Source organism: Sabethes cyaneus, chromosome 2 (genome assembly GCF_943734655.1).
Source record: "Sabethes cyaneus chromosome 2, idSabCyanKW18_F2, whole genome shotgun sequence".
Classification (NCBI taxonomy): Eukaryota; Metazoa; Arthropoda; class Insecta; order Diptera; family Culicidae; genus Sabethes; species Sabethes cyaneus.
In genome coordinates this window covers 198,309,390-198,333,850 of record NC_071354.1, presented here as the reverse complement: position 1 = coordinate 198,333,850, position 24,461 = coordinate 198,309,390, and the positions used below count along the sequence as shown (strand labels likewise).

Here is a 24,461-nt window from a genome sequence, read left to right as displayed (position 1 = left end):
TTTTTTGGCCCGAAAGCGGCGTTCTGTTTATAGAAATGTATTTACGGCATTCTTTTTGCTAATCTGAACACAGCGAATATATTTTCGTGAACAGAATTTTTGTTCCAAACAAAAAAACTGCTTTTGAAATTGGAGAATCGATTACGACTAATTTCACCTTAATTCTAGTTTGAATTCCTTCCTTCCAACCATTCCACTATGGTTTGGTCCAGAAAGCCAAATTAGGTGGAAAAAATTGTTTACTCAGTAGTCGTTGATTTTAGACTATTTACGTGTTAGCAACAAAATCTTGATTTAGGATGCCACTTTTTTGGCATGAGCTATTTTACGGTGACCCTTAAATTAGCGATATTCACTTCAGCAATTTCATAGCTTGAAGTATTTTGAGTAATATTGCAGAAGACGAAATCTCTCTATCTCGAATCGTTTCCATATTAGGGCGATTTTCCTGAGGTAAGTTAGGATGACCCTGATATTTTGCGATTTTTCTCCATAACTTTTTTATTTTGCATTTCCCGCAAAATACTTCCTCAGATGACTTTTGAGGCTCAATAAGACGCAACTTTTGGTGAAAAAAGAAACTGGCTATCTATTTTACTTCTATACTTATATTAAATTTTATAGATAAAAATAGGCCGTTTTCAAATGTTAGTATCTTAGAAAGATGCAAGCAGACTTAAAATCGGTTGATTGCGTTTGAAAGATCGTGATTTTTTGTGCATATTATCAAAAAATTGGAGAGTGGATTTTTGTCTGTCTCAAATAAATCAACTTTGAATATGTGTGGTTTTAACGAATTTAAGTATATAAAAGTAAACGAGTTGCGCCATAACTCCGGAAGGCCTTGACTGTTCTTGATTAAACTTGGCGCACATGTTTCTTGGCATAAGTAAATCAGCACAGGGGGTTGACAAAAGCGGGATGGTCACTAAAAAGGGGAGAGGGAGATCCAAATATGTGAAAGTGGCTGCGATCATCTTGCATTAAGGGGCGACCCAGACACAGGCTGAAAACTTCTCAAATATAGAATAATAATAATAATAATAATAATATCTTGCATATGGACTGTTAGAAGTTGTACAAGTGGCTGGGGACCATGTTGTTTTAACCACGAAATTCTGTAAACAGCTCCCCGTTTTCGCTCATCCCTCCTAGGCCATGACGATGACAAGAGAGACAGTAAACTGACATTAATCCCGGTGCCAGTTGAATGTTGAAACTGTCAGAGAATTGCGTAAAGCAGATTTTTTATTCTGGAAATTTTGAAGATTTTTTCAGAAGTTCTCCATTTACGAACAATGTTGGATCAATTACATTCAGCTGACAAATATATGATTTTTGACGTAGGACTACGTCTTTGTTTACTACACTGAGACTGGGTAGCACTTTGTGAAAACGAAAATAGAAGTGTAACGTTTGAATGAAAGATTTCAAATGCTGATAACTACTAAAGTACTGAACGAAACTGTACAATTTATATGTCGTTAGATAGACAAATTGATCAGCAATTTTATGGAGGGGGTACGAGAACAATTTTATGGAGGATTTTTTTCTATGGTGTACTGAGACCCCTTCCACTTCTAAGAGGGGGGCTCAAATATAAATGAAATTCAATTTCCTCATAAATCTCGAACTAATCAAGCAAATGGAACCAAATTTGGCATATGGGGGTTTCAGAAGGCAACATTTTTTTGCTATGGTGAATTGATACCCCTCCCATCTTTAGGAAGGGGGGCTCCAATACAAATAATATACAAATTTCCTCATAACCCGAAAACTAATCAAGCAAAATGAACCAAATTTGGCATGCGGGGGTTTTTGGAGGTAAGAATTCTTTCTATGGTGTACTGAGACCCCTTTTCCTTCTAAGACGGGGGCTTCCATACAAATGAAACACAAATTTCCTCAAAACTCGAGAACTAATCAGGCAAATGGAACCAAATTTGGCATGTGGGACTTTTGGAGGCAAGATTATTTTTATAATGAACTTGGACCTTTGCCTTTTTTAAGAAGGGGGGATCCCTACAAATGAAATACAAATTTCCTCATAGCTCGAGATCTAATCAAGCAAATGAAACCAAATTTGTCATGTGGAGGTTTTTGGAGGAATGAATTTATTTTATACTGGTTTGAGACCTCTCACCTCTGTGGTAAGAAGATAAGGACTCTCGTATGAATAAAACAGAATTTTTTGCGTATGTGCTATATTTTCTGCTATGTAAAAAGCGATAAGCTGTGAAAGTAAACTAGTAAAACCTTCTCAGAGCAAAAAACAGTGAAACGACGCCGCTAACTTACGTGCCTTAGTTTAGTCTTTGATCTAATGATCTGATATAGTCCTACGTCACCCTTTCGTACAACCCTTAGGGCTGTATACCTTGTAGTTGTTGAATTAAATCGCCACTTGATAAGATGTTCTACTGAACCAATTCTGTATTCTGGCACATAGGTCATCCAATATGTTCCACATTCCGCCAGAAATTATCTGGTCACTTTACAGATTTGAGATTCTTATGTAGAATGTCTAGGGAACACATGGCGTTAGAGTTTTTGAGATAAAATTATACTCGATCACTTTTGCCTTGATATTTAACTATCAAGGAAAATACATAAGTCTATACAAACGGAGAAAATTCGCGTCATGAATGTCATGATATACATAGTCCTAATTGATTGAAGCAATATTCTCATACGAGTTTGAAAAAGTACATAAGGATCATGAAAACTAGACATGTGCGCCGCCGCGCCGCGCCGCCGCCGCCGACACTTTTGCATGCGCCGCCGCCGCCGATGATTTAGAACCGGTGCGCCGCCTAGGTCCTTTTTCCCACGCCGCCGAGGCCATTTTCCCACGCCGACGATATAACCCAACATTGACAAAAATGCGGGTCAAAATGTTGACAGCACATAGTGAACCCGTTTTGTGAATTCATTCTTATATTGTACCTTTAATTTAGATTCAATTTAACTGCCGCGTAGATGTACCCTGAGTATTGCCGTGCATCCAACTGAGAGCGAATCGAAAATACCTAACTTAAATAAACTTCAGTATGACGTTTTCCGATAAACTTCTGTCTTGCTTCCCGGTGTTAATTTCTTTTTAAAAATTGCTTTTCGTTTGGGAGGTATGATTACTTTCCTTGGCAGTGAGGGTAAGAACGGCAACTCTTACTTTTACTAGAATAGTATCAATTGTGTTTTTATACACTGAACTTGTTAGTATTCATTACTTTAGATATTTTAAGACGTCATGACCGATATGAATCGTCAAATATCGAAATATAAACCAAAATAATGCGAGTGCCGCCGACTGGATGTACGCGAAATGGACCCGACTGAATGGACTCGCGAGTACGTTTTAACCTCTAATTCTTGAATGATCTGCAACTCGTTTACAGTCTTTTTGCAGAGAAAACAGATGTTATTCAATGTTACGGCTGTTATGGCTACCACTTATATACCGTATATACAACTACTAGCTGACCCGACAAACTTCGTATTGCCAAAAATTAAACTGTGCTGTACATAAATCCTGGGGACTACCCTCCGCAGTGAACGGCACTTCCGACGGCAGGTCGCTGACAACACTCGCGGCCGTCTCGCCCTGAATCATCTAGTGTTACTATAGGTAGTTTCTGGTGGTCTTGTTATTGACTAATGTTTTATCACAGACAAAAAGATATAACTCTTGGAAGAAAAATCAACAAAAATTATCGTACTTCACATTTAGCCTGAACACCAGCACCATCTATGATCGACATTCCCAAATATCAAACAGCAATATGGATATCCCTCGAAGTAGCAAGTATTTTTTTATGGGGAATTCCCCTTCTGTTGTCAAAAAGCGCCACTTTGACCAAAACGGAGACATTCCCAACTAAGCCCAATTTTGAAATAATGGTTTAATCGGTACGAAGAATGGAAAACGTGTGTTATGTCTGTTTGACTGTGGTTTTAAGGAAGAGCCTAAAATTTCTCGAATTCGATTAGTTTTTAAGTTACGCAAAAAATTCTGTTTCATTTGTATGAGAGTCCGCCCCCACTACCACAGAGGTGAGGGGTCTCAAACCTTCATAAAATAAATTCATGCCTCTAAAATACCCCACATGCCAAATTTGGTTTCATTTGCTTGATTAGTTCTCGAATTATGAGGAAATTTGTATTTCATGTGTATGGGAGCCCTTCTCTTATAGGTGGGAGAGATCATAATTCCCCTTCTTAAAAGGGGAGGAGTTAGATTTGCTCGATTAGTTCTCCAGTTAAGCAGAAATTTGTGTTTCATTTGTATGGGAGCCCCCCTTCTTAGTGGGGGAGGGGTCTCTTACCATCATAAGAACTTTCCCCGACCCCAAAAATTCCTACATGCAAATTTTTATGCCGATCGGTTAAGTAGTTTTCGATTCTATAAGGAACATACTGACAGACGGACAGAAATCCATTTTTATAGGTACAGGTTGTCCGGTCACCAAGCCATTTCTTCAAAAGTATCCGGGACATGTTTAGATCTAGCCAATGTTATCCCAGCTTTATTCTAGATAAACTTCTATTGAAACAATTGTTGCATCTTGGTGTGACTTGAGGTCGCATAACCCACCATGCGTTTTGAAGTCAAAGGACTGGTCACTTTCTCGGTGGATACGGAACTTACTCGGTCATTGAAACTCAAGCACATGATTTGGCTTTTGTCGTGCCTGTAAACTGGCTGACAAACTTAGATGCCGGTCTTACTCTGATACTGATTTCCAGTGCTGCAAGCCCGCACTCGTGGAGTCTAATTTTCTTACACGCGCGTTTTTGTTTTAACGAACACGCCGACATGAGCATCTCCTTGGGATTCTCGCTCTTATTTTTTCATGCCCTGCGACAAGTTTTTGCGAGTGTTTATTCAACTATCGGCCACGGTTGCCGCCTTCGCTCGTAATTGCAATCCGAGCAGCTGACACCGATCACTCGCGAGGGTTCGCAGTCTTATCCGCGTGTGTAAGTGAGGGCGCAAGGTGAACAAAAAGGAAAAAAACGCAAAATTTGTATCCATATATCCTAGTATGCCGCCTGCCCGCACAGGTTGTTGGCTTCTCACGAGTTGTTGGCTTTGTGAGTGGGCTGTGCAGAAAGACACTTTGAAGCTATGCGCTCGCTAGTAAGTAGGTAGTAGGATGCATGCACGCAGCATCGACGGTTGTGTATCGTGCGCTTGCGTCGTTGCGTAAACGTTGGATGCTACTTATACTCGCTCGCATGAGACTGCGCATACTTTAATTCTCGCTCGACTTGCAACATTGCCGATTTCACCCGCAAAGTTTTAGGTGTCGTCTATTATACGCAATGCATGTAATATCCCTTAATTAAAAAAACACATAGGCAGAAAGCAGAAATTTAAATTCGATGGCATAAAATCGAAAGATGGGGTGCGTATCCAAACCTTTCCTGCCCTTTACGTACCCGTACCTACCATATTGCGTATTCACAAATATACAAATAAAAAATAAATCATAGATTAAAGTGTCATTAAAAATCATTCACAAAATAAGCATTATTAAGATTTGTTTTACTTGTCAACTTTAGTTCGGTTTTTAAAAAGATTTTGTTTAAACTAATACGAAATGCGGTATTTTAACGGTGTGAAATACTCGCACGCCGATGCACGCCGCCGCCGCCGCCGCCGATAGTAACGAACGGCGTCACGCCGGCGACGCCGCCGCCGCCGAATAAAAATTTTTCCTGCGCCGCCGCCGCCGATAATCTGACCGGCGCACACCTCTAATGAAAACTGTTTTATTAGCTTTCGACTGAGTAACTTTTCAGAGTTGTGTTTTTCGACAGTCAAATTGCTTATCAAAATGAACGTTTTTCCTCTACTTCCGACGTTTCGATTTATATTAAATCTTTTTCAAGGATTCTATAAGACCAATGTACATTTACGGTATTTAAGCCCTGCCAAAAAGATGTGAAAAAGTTGTAGTTGTTATTCCATAAAAAACTGGCACCTAGTTGAGTATCTAATACATTTATAGGTTTCTCATTTTCCAATCCATTCAAAACAAAATTTCGACAAGTGAATTCTGAGATCCGCTAAGCAGTTTATTCTACAAATAAGCTCTTATAACGAAAGAATTATAAATTCACGTTGCGTCTCTCCGCCGAAGAGCTCCTCTGTAGTGACATGCAACGGTTATAAATCTTCTTTACGAGTCAATGATGTCATGTACAACTGACTGTGAAGAAGTATCCGCCTGAATTCGCAGCTGTGCATACTTCTGACGGGTCACAGGCTCCGTAATCAAGATGCCCTACTTTATGTCAAGGGTACAATAATAAATATGGCCAAATATGCTAGCTTTATAGTCGTTCAATAGAAAGTAACACATTTAAAACAACCCACGTTGATTAATTCAACCTTTCGTTAGTCAGTTTTGTTGGGTAAACAGACGCAAATGCGTGCATAAACGAAATGATGCTAATTGAGAACCTGAGAACCTGAAGAATTTTAATTGCCACGGCCACCATTCCGCCCCATTCGCCCAAAAGATGCCCGCAGCAGACCGGTACATTCGCAATATCCAGCACCGCTTAACCTTTTTCGTAAACCGGCTGCCGGTGTCTTCATAGGGCACTACTTTGGCAGATTCGGCAGTTGGTCGATGTGTTTGTTAAAAACCAGCTTTCGACTCGACGTTCTCTCAGCTTGGATAACATTCGATAACGATCAAGGATTTTCTGGCTTAACCTCGCTACCTTGGATAGCCCAGTCTTCTTCCTCCTGTCGTCATCATCGCATCGCGAGCGGGAACGTAATCTGATGGTGCCTGTTTTCGAGTACACCAGCAAATAAATTGACAATTTTATTAAGACCGACTCCGGTCGGGGGGTCGGTTCGGTTGACATTGTGTCGTGCGGTTCGGTTCGGAAAGGTCAGCGCTCCGGTTCTGCTGTGTAGTTTACTGCTGTTGCTGATTATCCGCCGTTTTGCGAGCCAATCCACGATTGTCGCAGCACACGGAACTACTTTCGAAAGAGTGTGCTACAGGGGCAAGTGCTTTCCAGCACTTGTCGGCCAATGCCAAACAGCGAATGGATGTCCTTGCTTCACTAAAGGAGAAGAAATGATAATGCTTCACTGCTCGGACTTAGAATGACTCTATCAGTGTGCCTCTCTGGGTAATGTTTCTACTCCGTTCAATGCCAGCAAATGTCAGACGAAATAAAAGAAGTGAGCAGTTTTCCCAAATGGTACTTATCTACCCTGGCTTAATGGAAGCCATTTAGCATTTACTTTTCATTTGAACAAAAAAAAATTGTTCCACAAAATCCACAGGAATTTAAAGACATTTTTTTAACATCAAAAATAAAGTAAAAAGTTACAACTGAAATTTGTCACCATTAATAAGTTCATAAGGCCATCTAAGATCACTTTAATATTAATTATAGCGAGTTAGCAAATTTAAGTTATTTTTTCGTTAGCCATAAGCATCTCGGCCAAAATGCACTTTTCTTGAAATTCGAGCTAAATTCGGAATTCGACTCAGGGGTACAAAAAATATAAAAAAAAGCTGTTTGCAATAACAAACTGCGCCAACCGAAGGGAAGTTAATCGTTAAATTTTGTGCACAAATAGGTTTCATCTTTCTTGCGTGACGAAGCGAAGAACAGAAGGACCATCCATCGTACCGAACGGTCGTCGACGGTTGCCCCATGTGAACTCCACCACACAGTGTAACACTTTTTAGTCAATGCCAAAAGTTGCATTTTTTTCCTATGCTGGTTGCTGCATCACTTCTGCTTGGTGGACGTTATTTTTTGCGATTCGAACGACTTTTTACGACGACCGTTTGCGCCCGCTTTTTTACGGGGTTTGTGTTTTATTGATTGTATTCGCTTGATGAAGCCGACCAACCAAAGGGAATGCGAATGGTGGCGAGCGATCCTTTGCCATTCATTGGTGTCCCTACAAGCTTTCGTTTTGGACTTGCTAAAAGGCACACTTGAAAGGGTTTTTTGACTTCATGAGAACCTGCCCCAGAATGGCGGAGTGGCCGCCACCACCGGTTAGGAAATGTGCAAATTTGTCAGATGGTAGGGCCGGGCAAAGAAACAAAATTAAGCACTTCTTTTTTGCGAGCCGATACATCTACATTGTGGAGAGTTTTTAAATGCGGGTCACACAAAAACTGTGTTAACATGGTGAATGAATTCAGATTGCGTTTTTATTAGCAGTATTATTTCGGTTCAAGTTCAATCCGTTTGCTTGGGAAGTCTTGCAGGAAATTATGTTCGTTTACTCTCTTAGATCTCAGTCCGCAAAACGAAGAAGCTGCAAGACCCTAACATTCTTTGGCATAATAAAACTATTTGACCCAGAGTTTTAGAAGGTATTTTGGTTATAGAAATAATAGAGTCTATCATAATCTAAGCAATAAACAATATACCTGCCGAAGAGATGGTGGCAATATTGATGACGGTGACAATATTTAGCCAAAAAATAATGGGCCCTATTCTCACAGTCACCTCACCTCACCTTACTTCTCTCACGCGCCCTATTCTCACAGTCACCTCACCTCACCTCACCTAATGGCTCACCGTTTGATTTGTACAGTCACCCAGGTGAGCGTGGTCACCTAGGTGACTGTGAGAATCGCAAATTGTCACCTCACCTGAAAAATTTAGGTGAGGTGACTGTGAGAATAGGACCCATTATCTAGAATAATGATGTCTAACACGACACAATTTCTCTTTGAAGTGCATTGTTTACATCCAGTGAATTTCAGAGTTGTGTGTCTAGTTTCGAATGAAAGCGAGTCAAATGAAAGCGCGTGAAAAAATTTTGTATGCTCATATGGAAAATTCGGAGCTATTACATCGTGCATTGGAAAAACGCTATAATTCAACCATCTTATTTACTTGATAGGAGTTCTGGCAGCTCGGTTCAGAATTGTTGTTTTTATTTTATCGCTCCGTTGCTTTCGAAATTTTCAGTGTTAAAACTCAGTATTTATTTCTGCAGTTTGCGCGAGTGTGTTGTTTAGTGCTGATGGCTTCCTAATCCCACTGATTTACAAAGGATAAGCACGGATAAGTACATTTTCAAACTTAAAGTAGTTTCCGATGACATGTCATAGAAACCCCATAAAAAATAATTCGAGATGCCAATTGTTTTCGATGTTTTTTGACGAATATGGGTTTCGTTTGACATGTAGTTGGCGCTACGGTACAGATTATGCTGTTATGCATCAAAATTAAAATAGTTAAGCAGAGTTTTGAAATGTGTAGCTGAGCAACTGAAATGTTCACTTCGGCTGTATTTTGATTAAAATTATAAAAGCAAATAATTTGAATGAATGAAATTTCGTGTTTAATGCAATATCTCCAAAATAGAACTTAAACGGTATATATATGGAAGAGAACTATTTCAAATCAGCTTTGCATGCTGCTTGTTTCAAATTATAACTATGATTTTGTCAAATTAAATACGCGCCAGAATAATGAAAATTATTCTGGAAGTGTGGATATGTGAAAGTATCCATGCGGGGCTTATTGTTTATGAAGGCGACTTCGGAATGTGCGTGTATATCCAGGCATTCTAGAAATGGGTCGTTGGATGAACAATAGAGCTATCACCTTCTATCTCCAGGACTAAAATTATTTGCTTTAAAGAAGACAAACTTTCTAACTAAAAGATGCAAGTAATTTTTTTACATAAAAGCGCTGCCGGTCAGCGGGCGATGGATTGTATCACACACACACACAATTCAACCATCTTATTTACTTATTTGGCCTTACATCTGCATAACGTAATTCCTCCATCTAATTCGGTCCATGGCAGTTGGTCTCCAGTTTCGCGGACACCCGGTGCTCACCAGATCTCGCTCCGCTTGGTCATGCCATCTTGCTCGCTGTCCCCTTCTTCGTCTTGTTCCTTCCGATTTCGATGCGAAAACCATTTTCGCAGGATAGTTCTCCGGCATTCTAACAGTATGTCCTGCCCAACGTATCCGACCAGCTTTAGCCACTTTCTGGGTTCACCGTAGAGACGCGCGAGTTCATAATTTGGCTATTCTTCGCCCCCATACATCGTTCTCCGAGTGCTCGCTCCCTCTTCTAGCAGTGTCCACGTGTCATGCCCGTAGAAGATAAACGGTCTAAGTTTTGTACGATGTGCCTTGTACAAAGGGTTGAATTGTTAGATCGCAGAGGTCAATCCCGGTGTAGTTGTTAGCAATCACGCCTCTCATACCGAGGAACCGGGTTCAAATCCCAACCCCGCAGAAGTCATTAATGACCCAAACTGTTAAAGAGACTATAATCAAACAAAAAAATTGTTCAATGGCCAGTGTTTGAGGCATCTCATAAGTATTGAAAAAGTACAAGGAACGATTGAGATTGGACCACAAACCAGGAGCTGGAAGGGAACCAGGAGCAGCTTGCAGGAAGCTTGCTTCGTCCTGCAAGACGAAGGAAAAGGTCGAGCCTTGTTTTGGCAACATTGTGCAGTTGTTTACGTTGTTTGGTTTTGTACCAAACTATGTTAAGGCTGCTGTGTTCAAAGTAACTTGACTTAAGGTGGATCATCACGGCAAGGGGTTACTCCCTATGAAGGGTGCTTGGGATCGTTGTACAAAACCGTTCAAAGCGATTGATGAGACCATTACCAGGATGCGCATTTGCGAGCATGCGAAATGCGCACAATTGAACTGATCCATTATGAAAGTGTGCCATGAGTGTGTGAGAACCTCTTTCAAATGTGCGACTAGTGTGTCGTCTTAAAACTATTGGATACCATCAAACCCCCTCTCATCGCCTATCGCTCCACGGATCAAACTCCTGCGACGACTTCGAATCTAGTTGTAGCTCCAGGATCTTCGGTAGTGTAGTTTCTGACTCTATGAGCACCACCGCTACTCCACTCTCAGCCGGTTGGAGGTTTCTAGCACCATAGTGGACTTTTTTCCATCTGCTACAGTCGAGCTCTTCGTGCCAGTGCACATCAGTCTTCCCGGATGTGCAGTTGCACGGAACAAAACCTTCAATCCTGGGAATCACCAGTGTGATTATTTCCTCATTACCGCTGATACAAACTTAGTTTCCAGTGACACAAGCGTCGCCTCACACCTCAATCTTTCCATCAATCCAGAATACCACTCTAGGCAGCTCACCGGATCTCTACCGACATCTGAGGCTATACCGGTATGCAACGATTTCAGTACGAGGGTAGCCCCTAACCTGCACACCGCAGTCGAGTCATTCCTGACAGCGAGCAACAGTCGTCCCGGTCCTACGCGTGGATATTCTGAATGGATATTCGTGGATATTCGGGCTCTGGATTTCAGACATGGAAAGTGGAACAACTATAACAATCCTTCCGATGACAAAGAAAAAAAGCAAAGCCATGGGTATAAATGTCCTGTTGACAACTTGACCCTTCTTTATCGACAGACTTCGCAGCGGACAATTACGGAGTTAGTGCGACGATCCTACTGACTCTATAGCAGCACCTCCCAGACGAGATTCGAACATCCCAAGTAACAATTTGAGTTCTATTGTACTCTTTTAACATTTATTACCTATTTTGGTCACGAAAAACATCATAAGAAAAACCCTCAATGATACTTGGGAAACGACGACTGGCTTGTTAGACCAGCGTCGTACCCCGAAGCTAACTGGGCAGCTCCACCCGATGACACAGTCCCCATTTCAAACCCGCAGCAGAACTCCTCCAATCCGTTGTTGATTTACTACCAGAACGTGTGCGGGCTGCGAACCAAAATCAATTATTTTTTGACGTAGGACTACGTCTTTATTTACTATACTGGGACTGGGTAGCACGCACTTTGTGAAAACGAAAATTAAAGTGTAACGTTTGAATGAAAGATTTCAAATGCTAATAACTACTAAACTACTGAACGAAACTGAACAATCTATATGTCGTAGGATAGATAAAATGACCAGCAATTTTACAGGACGGTGTAAGAGGAGGGGGGCTCCTATATGAAACACAAATTTCCTCAAAACTCTAGAGCTAATCAAGCAAATGGAAACAAATTTGGCATGTGGGGGTTTTAGAAGGCAGGATTTTTTTCTACGGTGTACTGAGAACTCTTCCCCTTCTAAGAGGGGGGGAGGGGCTCCCATACAAATGAAATACAAATTTCCTCATAACTCTAGAACTAAACAAGCAAATGGAACCAAATTTGGAATGTAGGGCTTTCAGAAGGCAAGAATTTTTTCTATGGTAAAGTGAGACCCCTTCCCTCTTTAGGAGGGGTGCTCCCATACAAATAATATACAAATTTCATCATAACTCGAGTACTAATCAAGCAAATGGAACCAAATTTGAACCATGTGCGGGTTTTTGGAGGTAAGATTTTTTTCTATGGTGTACTGAGACCCCTTCCCCTTCTAAGAGGGAGGGGGCTCCCATACAAATGGAATACAAATTTCCTCATAACTCTAGAAAATGGAACCAAATTTGGCAGATGGGGGTTTTAGAAGGCAGGATTTTTTTCTATGGTATAATGAGACCCACCCGTCCTTTAACAGGAAGGGGGAATTTTTTCTATGGTGAATTAAAACCTTTGCTTTCTTTAAGAAGGGGAGATACATGAAATACAAATTTCTTCATAACTCGAGAACTAATCAAGTAAATGGATCCAAATTTGGCAGGTTGGGGTTTTTGGAAGCATGAATTTATTTATTTTATGATGGTTTGATACCCCTCGCCGCTGTGGTAGGAGGATTAGGATTTTCATACAAATAAAACAGAAATTGGTTATTCATTACCATTTCAACCTTTACGATCCACACAAGTGAGGTTTAAAAGAAATCTCTATGGCTCAAAGGTTGCAGGCGTTGTACTTATGAACCCTCGTCTACGTAATTGCAAAGCCACCATTGCATTAAATGGAGAATTGAATCTGAATATTTCGCTTTTCTTTTTTAAACATACACTTGAACAATGCCACTCACAGATTCTTATAAACATACATAAGCCAGAAATGCAGTTTACATTAGTCTTTGATCTGATGATCTGATATAGTTCTACGTCACCCTTTCGTACAACCTTGTGATTTTTTTATTGATGTAAAATAAAACTTCGATATCATCATTTTAACGGAAACCTAGCTTGACGACAAGATTCACTCAGCCAACAGCAATTCGGGAGCACATTTTCCGTTTTTAGAAGTTCAGCAGAGCAGCTCTTAATGTTACATTCAGTTTGCTGATCCCTGGCGTGTTTGAGAATGTTATTGACACTTTGACAGTACCGGCTTAGACCTCCACAGAATCGATTTTAATGGCCTAGCTACGGCAATTGAGCAAGTCGACTAATACTCTTAGTTATTCTTTTCTTATGTCGACGCCACTGTTGATCAATTCATTCGTACTTTGAACAGTTTGATCGTGGGTTTGATGCCATACGCAGACCCACTCGCAAGCCTCCATAGGAAAACGCATATCTCCGGCAAGATCGTGCAAGATCTTCTGCTCTGCGCGCATTTCGCGCTGCCAAACCACCAAACAATAGTTTAACCGTATATGAAGTGATTTTCTAGTCTACAACCATCTTCTAAATAAATAATATACTATACGAGTGCAAGGAAACTTTCGCAGAAATCCGAAGAAACTCTGGCCATTTGTCAACTCTGAAAAGAACGAAGATAGCTTGCCTGTTTCTGAACGATCGGAAAACCAACGTGGCGCGATATATGCAACCTCTTTGCAACACACTCCAAGTAGGCTTTTGACTGTTTTCTTGCTTCCTTGGAACAACTTGCCTCTACTGTTAGAAACACTCCTAACGAACTCATCAACCTCAACGTTTTTCGTGTAACTGAAGAGGTTGTCGAAACTACCATCGCTCAATTACAATACTTTGAAGTCATTTTTTACGCGAATTTTGGAATTTACGCGGTTTTTTACGCGGATGTGCTCAAAACGTCTATTTTTTCGCGTAGTGTTGAAATCCACAAAGTTTTTGTTACGCGAAATTTTGGTTTTTTTACGCATATTTTGGAATTTACGCGATTTTTACGCGAATTTCGGAATTTACGCGATTTTGATTTACGCGGGACGTATCCTTCGCTTAAAAAGCGACTTGAGTGTATTCGCTAGTGACTAGACATGGAGATATTTCATCTTGCAGACTGAAAAAGTGATCACTAAACCTCTTTCATTATTGTTCAATCCTTCAATCCTGCACTGCTGGATTCCCAGCTCCATGGAGAGATTCAGTTATGTTTCCTATACACAAGAAGGGTGATAAGACATGGATCTGAAAGCAGCGTTTGATCGGGTGGATCCTTCTTGCATGGTGTGAGAAGCTTTAAGGAGTTTCCGTACCGTTTTGCAAGTGGCTACAATCGTATCTAAAGCACCGTAGGCTGAGTGTGAAGTTCGGGTCCAAATTTCCTAAATCCTTCTACAACAGCTCTGACGTACCACGGGGGAGCAATCTTGGACCGATCTTTTCTCTTTCTGTAAATAATCTGTCAGGTTTCCTGACTGTCGATTTTTTTATATACTTAATCTTAATGTAATTAAAATGGACTGCGACTACGTCTAGTGGACACATTTGAAGATTTGTGCTCGAGTAACATTCTCACCGTCGCCGTCGGCATCTCAAAGTGCATCACCATCTTCTTTCACCGTAAAAAAGTCTATGGGTTTAAGCTACAACAATGCGGAACATTTGTTATAACGCGTCCATCCTATTCCTGTTCTTGATGTCGTCGTAAATAGCGCACTAACCTTCCGTATACACGATATCGACATCATCTTCAAAGCTAATAAGCAACTTGGATTTATTTTTAAACCCGCTAAAGAGTTCCGCGACCTGTATTGAAATTCGGATCTGTGATCTGGTGTGCTTATCTGGGCTAGATTCCAGCAACCTACATCCTTACGAGAAACGTTGCCGTTTGCTTAATCTGTAGACTCTTGAAAGAAGACGTGCCAAGGCTCAAGCCATGTTCCTGGCTAGAATGATCTTACGAGATATTGACTGCCCCGCCATTCTGAGTCCACCGATCTCTTGTGCTTCCGAACGATACCTTAGAGCTAGCAATTTCCTGCACTTGCATGGACGAAATGCAAACTACGGTCGTGCTACAGGTCGTAGTCCGTCCTATCCGATTTATGGCAATGCGATTCAATGAAGTCTACGAATGATTCGACTTCAACTTGATTTTAACTGAACTTTCAACGACGACTCTCGGATACATTTGTAATTGTACTATTGTATGTAATTACTATCATGTGTGCATTATATTTCATTTGCTTGCGCTAATGATTATCGCCTACACTACCGTAATGTAGAGCATCTACACTAGAGCATGTGTTAAGGATCGAAAGTTTTCAGTGTTTTCGATTTCGGCAAAAAAGCTTTGCTAAGCTTAACCCGTCGGTTTCCCCGCTTGTAAAATCGCTATTAGATTTTGCTTAACACTTTCAATTAACTGTTCCCAATTGCCGCACGTGTGAGGTGCAGATTAACCTTTACTTGAAGTTACACTTTTGGCTCTATATCCACTTATTTTCATTCGATCGCCATGCAATTAGTCTTAAAAGAACCACATTAGATTGACCTTTAATGAAAAAATAAGTTGATAAATTATGGTTCCATTTTCCCGGAGATATTCCAGATCGCAGTGGGATTTTTTTGACGTCATAAGTAGCATGAGAAATAAAACTCTGAGCGCAAGTTAGTGTCCCACACTCCGGAACATCCGGTATCGGTTCTACCAGAACTCAAAATTGGCCGCTTTGAATTCTCTTCAGTGATACGGCAAATGGGGTATCAAACCAACGGATTTTTCAACGCGAGTCCTTGCGAGGACTTTTGGATGTATTTTGACCCAATCTGGACATTCCAGAATATCCGTTGTCGGTTCTACCGGAACTGAAAATTGGCCACTATGAATTATCTTCAGTAATATGGCAAATGGAGTATTAAATCAAAGGATTTTTCAACGTAAGTTCTTGGGTGGACTTTAGCATGCATTTTGAGCTGACCTGGACATTCCGAAATGTTCGTTGTCGGTTCTACCGGAACACAAACGTTGTCGGTTCTACCGGAACTCAAAATTGGCCGTTTTGACTTTTCATCAGAAATATGGGAAATGGGGTATCAAATCAAAGAATTTTCCAACGCGAGTTCTTGGGTGGACTTTTGGAAGTATTTTGACCCGATTTGGACATTCCGGAATATCCGTTATCGGTTCTACCGGAACGAAAAATTGGCCATTTTGAATTTTCATCAGAAATATGACAAATGGCGTATCAAATCAATATTATTCAGGATATTCCGGAATATCTAGATCGGGTCAAAATACATCTAAAAGTCCACCCAAGAACTCACGTTGATAAATCCTTTGATAGTCCTGCACACATGACAGGATAGGCGAATAGTGAGAGTTTCGGAGGCCAATTGCAATAACCTGGCTCCTTCGAACGCTGATAGCTTCAATCTTGGAGTGGAAAGAAATTTTAATTATGCAAACCACATGCATCCACTAATGTGTGAATAGTGAATTTTTTAACTTGTGGAAGAGTTCTAAGCCCATGTTCGCCATTTTTCAAAGAGAACGCTGTTGATTCGATCGTCACAATCAGGGCTTGTTCGTTCACTTTGACTCAATTTTGATTCATTTGACAGTACCGTCTCAGCCGAGCAAAACTTGACAAAGTTGTGTATGGAACATTTGTAGAACTAGTTATCATCTTCAATTTTGCTGAATAAAATTTTGCTGTATCTGTTGTAGTTACGATGCTACAATGCTAGTACGTCATTAGTAACTAAATGAGCATTCATTTAGTCACTAATAAGACTGAGACTGAGACGGTACTGACAAATGAATCAACGTTGAGTCAAAGTGAACGAACAAGCCCTGGTTACAATCGATTCGACCGGCGAACCGGCGGCTTTATTTCTTCCGGAAGCATTGACAAGTTACGTTTTACATCCTATTAGGTCATCGCTTATTTTTCAAGAAGATGTATCAATCAATCCCTACAGAAAATCCGCACCAGAAGCTATCAAAAGAAATTCTAAGCAAGCGATTATCGTTTTCGAATTTAAAATCTTTTGAGTTTAGTGATGGAAATGTGTCAAGAATCACAAATTTACTGGAATTCGACCTCCCTTCCTTTCAGTTCGCGAGAATTATTTATCGGCCCCGTGGTTCTACCGTCCGAAAGTAACACATCGCCTCGAGTGCATATGTTTTTTTTTTTCGTTGTTTCGCTTTTATTTCGCTGTCAATTTTGCGTTCATTTCCATTCCGCTGATTGCCAGCTTGCAAATTAAGGTCATTAATTACTGCGCGCTGGCTGCGGGCCGGAGAAACCCCTTGATGTCGTCGTCTGTGCCGTCTTTCGTAACAATATTAATCGCTTACAACCTGCACTCGAGGTAAAGATTTAATCCACGGCTAGCGGACCTACGGACGGTCCGACCGGCGAGGCTCCGGGACTCCGGCGAATATTTTCGATTTATGGGAGACCTCTCTTTGCTATTTGATTGGCACTATAAGCGTCGACTTCGTGGACTTGCGAACTGGAATGGCATTCGAATTCGGTGCGTAAGGTTACCACCTATTAAAGGTTTTGCATATACCGCGTCTGTGAACTTTGCAAAAAATTATGACTTGGGGAATGCAAGGCTTGCGATCATAATCTCAAACGTACTACAGAGGAACTGCACCTGGTGCAAAGTGGGTACGTCGTTTTGCCGGTAAAAGTTACTCATTCATATCTACATTAATTTGAGCCGACAGCTAACACATTGAATGAGCCGAGTCAAAGAGAAACATCCGTTTGAGAATTTTCCGCGAGTTCAACGATCTACAGTCAGCGGCATTCCTTTCCAATTAAATTAAGTCGTAAAAGGAAGGGGTACATGTTTTCTGTGTTCCAACACAGAGAGTGAACGGAAAAATTACGGGTGGTTCCTGACGATTGCGACAGATTCAGTTTTTATTGCCGCTTTCTTCTTATTTAAACCTTCGGGAAAAAAAAGCGCCCGGCCATGACTAACCGTGCAAATTACTCGCGTGAATTGAGGGAACTCCATCCGTGGCGCAGGCACGGGAGCGCACTTGACTTGACTATAGCGTCGGTCGGAATGGATGGATGTGAGAGCCGACATGTGTGAAATTTTAAAAACCCAAATACTCGTAACGGCCCTGAATCGGAACTTCGCGTGCACTGGCAAGTGAAGGCTGGCCTCTGCGGGCTGGGACAGGATAGGATGATCGCATCCCGTTGCACACATCGACATCACCTCGCCATCGTCGTTGGTGGTATAAATCTTGTTTGCCCAGACCAACAGAGCCGGTAAATTCGACCGCTCAACCGGATCATCGGGGCAGACCGGCGAGAAGAAAGAACTGGAGTGACTGAGAAATGAAAGAAGGAAAAAAAAGTTCGGAAGCCGAAATGAAACGGTTGGATAATAAAGTGGTTAGTGTAGGGATTTAATTCTGACGGCACACTGAAGCACTGTGATTCTCGGATTGGAATGTCAGCGAGTGTGAGCGTGCCAATGCGCCGGGGGAACATATATTTTAAATAAAGGTCAGTGTTTAATGGTATAAAAACGCAACCAAGTGCAACGCAAAATGTGAGCAATTTTTTGCCCGAAATATTCTGGAGAAGTGTACCTCTTCTTTTTTGCTGTTTTGGCTGAAGAATTGCAATGTTAAACTTAAAATGTTCTTCAAAATTCTAGATCACAACATTTTCGTAACCGTTGAATTGAACGTTTACCACGAACTTCTTTTGCTCTATTCAAGCCAAACAGTAAAACATTGTTCCTATTACATCTATATTAATCATACAGCATTACAACTGTAGTTGGCAGAATGATGCAATTTAGAAACTATTAGCTACCTCTTACCGGTACTGTTAATACTCGTCTCTGAAATCATTGCTTAATCGGCGGACTCTTTCGGCAATTCCTGTTCCGGTGGATTATCTTTTGCTAAGTCCATGGCCGGTTCGTCAACCTTCTCAGCCAGAATGTTCGGATTTGGTTGCTTCGTTTGGCTTTCGCTAGGCTCAGAGGAGTGTTCTTGCTTCTCGATCAGGCTCTCACCCTGCTCCGATGGGGCTTCAGTTTCTCCTTCAGATTTACGTTCAACTGCAACGGGTTTCTCGGAGGTTTTTTCCACTTCTTCCTCTCCCTTTTCCAAGTACTTTTCCCAATTACCCAAGCGTTTGTTGGTATCCGCTTCGGTTTCAGCAACTCTGATGAAGAAATGAAAAAAAATAAATATAAATGCGAAAAATCTTAATAAGTGCCTAATTAATCATTAACCGCCGCTTTCATAACTGAAATTTTACTTTTTTGCGATCGCGCGCTCACTACTCACCTGTACTTCGTCCGACCGTCCCAAATCTCCGCCGTAAGCTTGCGCTGGCCAAAAAAGCGGCCGTGCATTAGCTTCACCACCAGGTCGGCTTCCTCGGGATCACTCATCGTGACCTGGGCCACTCCTTCCGGGTGCCGGTCGAACAGCACCACCCGCCGGCAGGTTCCGCACTTGTTGCACTCCTCGCGCAGATCGTTCTGATACTCCAGCAGCAGATGGACCTCTCGCTCGAACAGCGCTGGTTCGAACAGATTCTTGAGAATGACGATCCGTTCGTGCTTGGATCGTTCACCTCGAAGCTTCTCCGGGCGCCAGTCGAACAGGCTGCGTGCGAAATAGAAATAAACATAGAAAAAAAAAATAAGAAAAGACAAAAGCTGAGTTCAGAGCATAGCAGGGGAACAGCGGGAAATCGAGACGAGTCATTAAAAAAGTGCGGATAATCAACACGATGCTCAAAATATGTTAAGTGGGTAGTTGATAGGAATAATATTTTCCATTCCCTCCTGTTTGCCTCCTTAGCTTAGAAAGAAATAGAGAGCTGTTATTTGCCCAGTAAAAACTAAGAAGTTAGCTGCTGCTGCTACCCGTCGAGAGTACAATTTATGTTTGGTGCAGAAATTACAAGTGTGAATTAAAAGTGCCCACATCCGAAAGTGACTGAAATCATGCTGAGATCACGTCGTTCGAGCAGCACGACGACGAGGTATTATTTACAATGTAATATCAGCTGTTGACTCTTGGAGCTGTTTACGCGGTTTGAAGCAGCGATAATCATGCGGTAATACGAAGAAGCCTAATGAAGTGAACGGTGTTAAACTGATCGCGTGTCAAATTAGTGTCATGTCATTCGCGGTACATCCATTTATTATCGACATTAGAGTGCGATGTTCTCACTCGACGGTGATGATTACCAATGGATTCAGGAACGATGCGCGACTTGCGTTGATGATGGTGTGTGATTCTGCAACAGTGCCATCATTTATTGACATTCCAACGCAGTGAGCGCTGAGCGGTGTTATTTATTAAAGAGATTCACAGTTTTATTAAGCAGGAATGTCGTTTTATATTGATATAAAAACCATAAACATAAACAATTTGATTGAAGAACACATATTGTACAAATAATTTTACCCGGTTACGATTTGCTAGAAAAAGTTTCGTCATTCCTATCTTTGCACAAAGTGCATTCTAACCATGGAACATTGTATTACAGAGTGACAACAACGTACCCAAACCACCTTCTATTTCAAGTTTTATGAAGTCAGCATGATATGACGTACTTTAATCATTTTATGTACATTTTCTCATTTTTGGTCCCACTTTTTTTCACCGATTTGTATTTAGACCTAAAATTGTCTTAACTTTATACCCATTTATTCAATTCCTCTAGATTAAAATGACCTGGAAATACTTCTAGATGAATTCGGTACTTACTGGACGATAATAAAAAACAAAATTCGTTCTATAGTACAATACAAATTTATTCCAAGGCATAAGGTTCCTCGTTAGTAGAGATTTTCCTGGAAATCGTTTTGTAATTTTCAGATAAATTTAGTCTCACCCATTACATACAGCTTTCTTCCAAACAACGCGGTTTAAAATGAGAACGTTCCCAATAAGAACCACTTCGAGCAATTTCACTCAGGTGGTTAGTTTTCCACTTCTACAAGTGATGCTGATAAGAATAAAAATTTAGAGCCTGAGAAAAGTAAAATAACGCCGACATGTATAAGTTAGTGCTATGTACCATATTCACAATTGAAACCGAACTTTACTGCATCTATTCTTATCAGATCCCACAAGTAGTGATCAAACGAAAAATCGTGCCAAAATGAAGTAGTTTTCAATAAATAAATGCTAGGTCAAAACCGCATCAACAATTACACCCAGCTTGGCGGCATACACTTTGCGCTTTGATTTTGCTCTTTTGATTACTGCTCCTCAGCCAAGCAAAATTTGAAAAAGTGATGTATGGGGCGTTTGTAGAATTTGCTTTTATCAACAAAATTGCTGAAGTAAGCATTACTGTGCATTTTGTATTTATGGCGCTATAAGGCTGCTACCAACGGCATTGCTGCCCTACAGCGCCGTAAATACTAAAGATAAAACTTCACTTTCTTCAGCAATATTATAGATAATTGCTAGCTCTACAAATGCCCTATACACCACTTTTTCAAATTCTGCTTGGGTGAGGAGTAGTAATCAAAAGAGCAAAATCAAAGCGAAAAGTGTATGCCAAGCCTTGTATGTTACACCTTATTCTCTATCGCTTGTCCATACTATTCCAACAGCTACTGTATGCAAAAACGGCGAATGCATGACATTTCAACACGACATTTTGTGCGACTTATCAGCTCACGTAAGAAAATGTTTATTCGGGCTAGTCGCGACGCTTACAAGAGACAAGCACTTTCAATAAAGAGACAGCACAGAACGATGGTATTGATTAACAGTCTGACAGGGCATTGCATGGTGGGATATGCAAAGAAAAAATGTAACCGTTTTGATCTCTGCCCGCCTGTAGCATTTTTCTAAGAATATTAACTTCAATTGGAAGGTTAAAAATGAATCAATACGGCACACTTGGTCATCCTGTGGACAAATCATTCCAATCCGGAACTATTCCGCAAAATCCGGGACATCTGATCACCTTTCTCAAGATTCAGAATAGTAATGTCATAATATTGATATTAATTGTGAATATTTTTTTAACCCAAAATTTTTAATTTAAATTGATCTTATCTCCGGCTGTGATGTCTGTTGATAAAGATAAAGAAGTGAGGTTCTAAAAGACGTTTATACCCATGGCATTGTTTTCGATCTTATCGCCATTTTGTTTGGATTTAAATAATTATTTATCCAATCATGCCAGATGCCATAACTGTGGTTATCACGTCTATTTTCGTTTTACTTTTTCATAAATTTTGCGTTGACTTTTTAATGTAAAGCTACGTTTTTGTTAGGGTAGAGATCGAAGTAAACCGCGATCGCAAATGGACGTGAAAATTTTTCATGTCAAATTTTTTCGTTTTCCGTAAACCAAAAATGATTTTATATTCAAATGTTTACATGTATTGTTCTTTGAAAAAGGAGAATTTAGTGTTACTAGCTGCGAAGGCATCCAGAAAAAAGTGCGTTTAGGTGCGATAATTTTCCGGTTTAAAAGTAGTTAGAAGGGCAGAAAACGAAAGCTGTATATGTTCAGCATCCAAAGCCCGTGCAAGACAAGATGCAGAAAAATGTAGTTTAAGGAAATGTGAAACAAAAAGAAACTGGCGCCGGTGAAACAACTGAATTTGAAAGCTGCTATCTTGTCCATCATCCAACATTAGAAGCTCACTGGAAAATGGTGGAGCCGTTGTTACAAGAAATAATCAGAAGTCGCTTCAAAATAATTCGTGTCGTGTCCAACAGAAAATTCTAAATAAGCAAAGAAAGTTATATTAGTTCCATCCGGAAATAATCTATCTAGTGGATAAATCTTCAACACTGACTAGGGAGTAAATAATTTCCTCTTATTTATTTATTTGATTAATATTTTAAATAATCTAAATAATTTAGACTATTATTCCTTGCAGAAAGGGATTGTCGTTTATTTTCAGAAAGCGAAATAAGGTGCTATAACCTTGGCCTATTGCAGCCGGACTTTTGGTCTAAATACCATAAGTTCATCCCAGAGGGTCCGGAGTATCACTTAACCTTTATTAGCAAAGATACTCCCAACGAAAACAAAGCTACACGAGACGTCCCCGTTTCTTCATTCCCTGTAGATTTAGAAATGCATCTATGTGTGAATAACTTATTCACACAAAATTCATTTCGTATAATCATCTTTGCGGCAATACTTCACAGTTGGCCTGGCCGATTAAACATTTGTAATAAATCTCTGATATCTTGCAAATGTTAATACAGACAAGAGAATAATTTAAACTATTTCTATGATTAGAAATAATTAAAATTATTTCCAGGAATCCTTTATTGTGACGGTGACGGTATTAATAAGATAAGATAAGATAAGATAATAAGATAAAGCTACGTTTTTGTTAGGGTATACCTAGAAGTACGAACAATGAACATGTCAAAGCCGCTTATTATTCCAATATGCATATTAAAATTTAATGCGCATATGCTGCACAACTAGGGAAACTACTAAAAATTTATTATGTATTCTTTCGGATACTTTAGTATGGTCGCTATGAATCAAATTAATCAACATGATCTGAAGTAACACTTTCACTTTTCTGCTCATGGTTATATATTTTAAATTGAAGAAGCTGTCTCTCTGCTTTTTACGCAGCAAACTTCATGCTTTATGGCTTTGCCGAACAAAACGAACGGTTTAATTGCTGCTTTCAGCAGAGCGTTCTTAACCTACTCGAGTTTAAGGCCTAACTCTTCAAGAGGTTCTATAAACTTTGTGGGAAGAAGGTTCTAGCGGAGCTCATAGTTTTATTAAATCGATACCTATAAAACCCGATTTAATCCACCTAGTGGTGAAAGGAACCTTTGTTATACGGTCTTACTTGCTATTTGAGATAGAAATCGACACGTCTTCGGAACATAATTCAACTATTGGTTATCGTTGCGTAGTGCGTTGGTTTACATAAAATTTTTGAAAATTGAAAAACTTTACAAAATTTGAACAAAATGGGAACACTTTTAAATTTTGATAGATCCTTTTTTCATGAAATTGCTGAGTAAGGATAAGTAAGTTGTTATTAATCTAAGTAAGTGCAAATAAAAGTAAGTTGTAAGAGGAAGTCTTATCCTTTAGCATATACATTGTCTAGTAAAGGTCTAGTTTATAGGTTTTTGAACTCTGCATAGTTTCCTTTAATGCCATTCTATTTGAATCACATCAATAGAGTTTTCTTGAATAATTTTCATCAATTTTTATTAGCTCACGCTGTCGTATTTTATACAACACGTGTAGGTTTTTCAACGCCATATTGTTATAAAGTTACAAATTGTTGTTTAACTAACGTATATTCTTCAACAAACTTATTGTGAGCAAAATGTCATAATTATTCAATGCATTAATAATTTAAATTGTTGGGAAAATTTATGCAGCAAAACTATCAGCAAATGTAAAAT

At 40.1% G+C, this 24,461-nt stretch overlaps 2 protein-coding genes across 3 annotated transcripts in view; one reads left to right on the top strand and one right to left on the bottom strand.

Moving 5' to 3' along the window:
- The window catches only part of LOC128733582 (uncharacterized), a 242,087-nt gene that overhangs the window by 91,954 nt on the left and 125,672 nt on the right, over positions 1-24,461 (top strand). The gene's annotated exons all lie outside the window — the stretch shown is intronic.
- LOC128733581 (HIV Tat-specific factor 1 homolog) overlaps positions 18,813-24,461 on the bottom strand; it is a 169,180-nt gene continuing 163,531 nt past the window's right edge. The window contains exons 4-5 of the mRNA XM_053827265.1: positions 19,365-19,688; positions 18,813-19,239 (exon numbers count right to left, since the gene is read on the bottom strand). Coding sequence (XP_053683240.1) covers positions 18,924-19,239; positions 19,365-19,688 — 640 coding nt within the window. The 3' untranslated portion in view covers positions 18,813-18,923. The remainder of the gene's footprint in view (positions 19,240-19,364; positions 19,689-24,461) is intronic.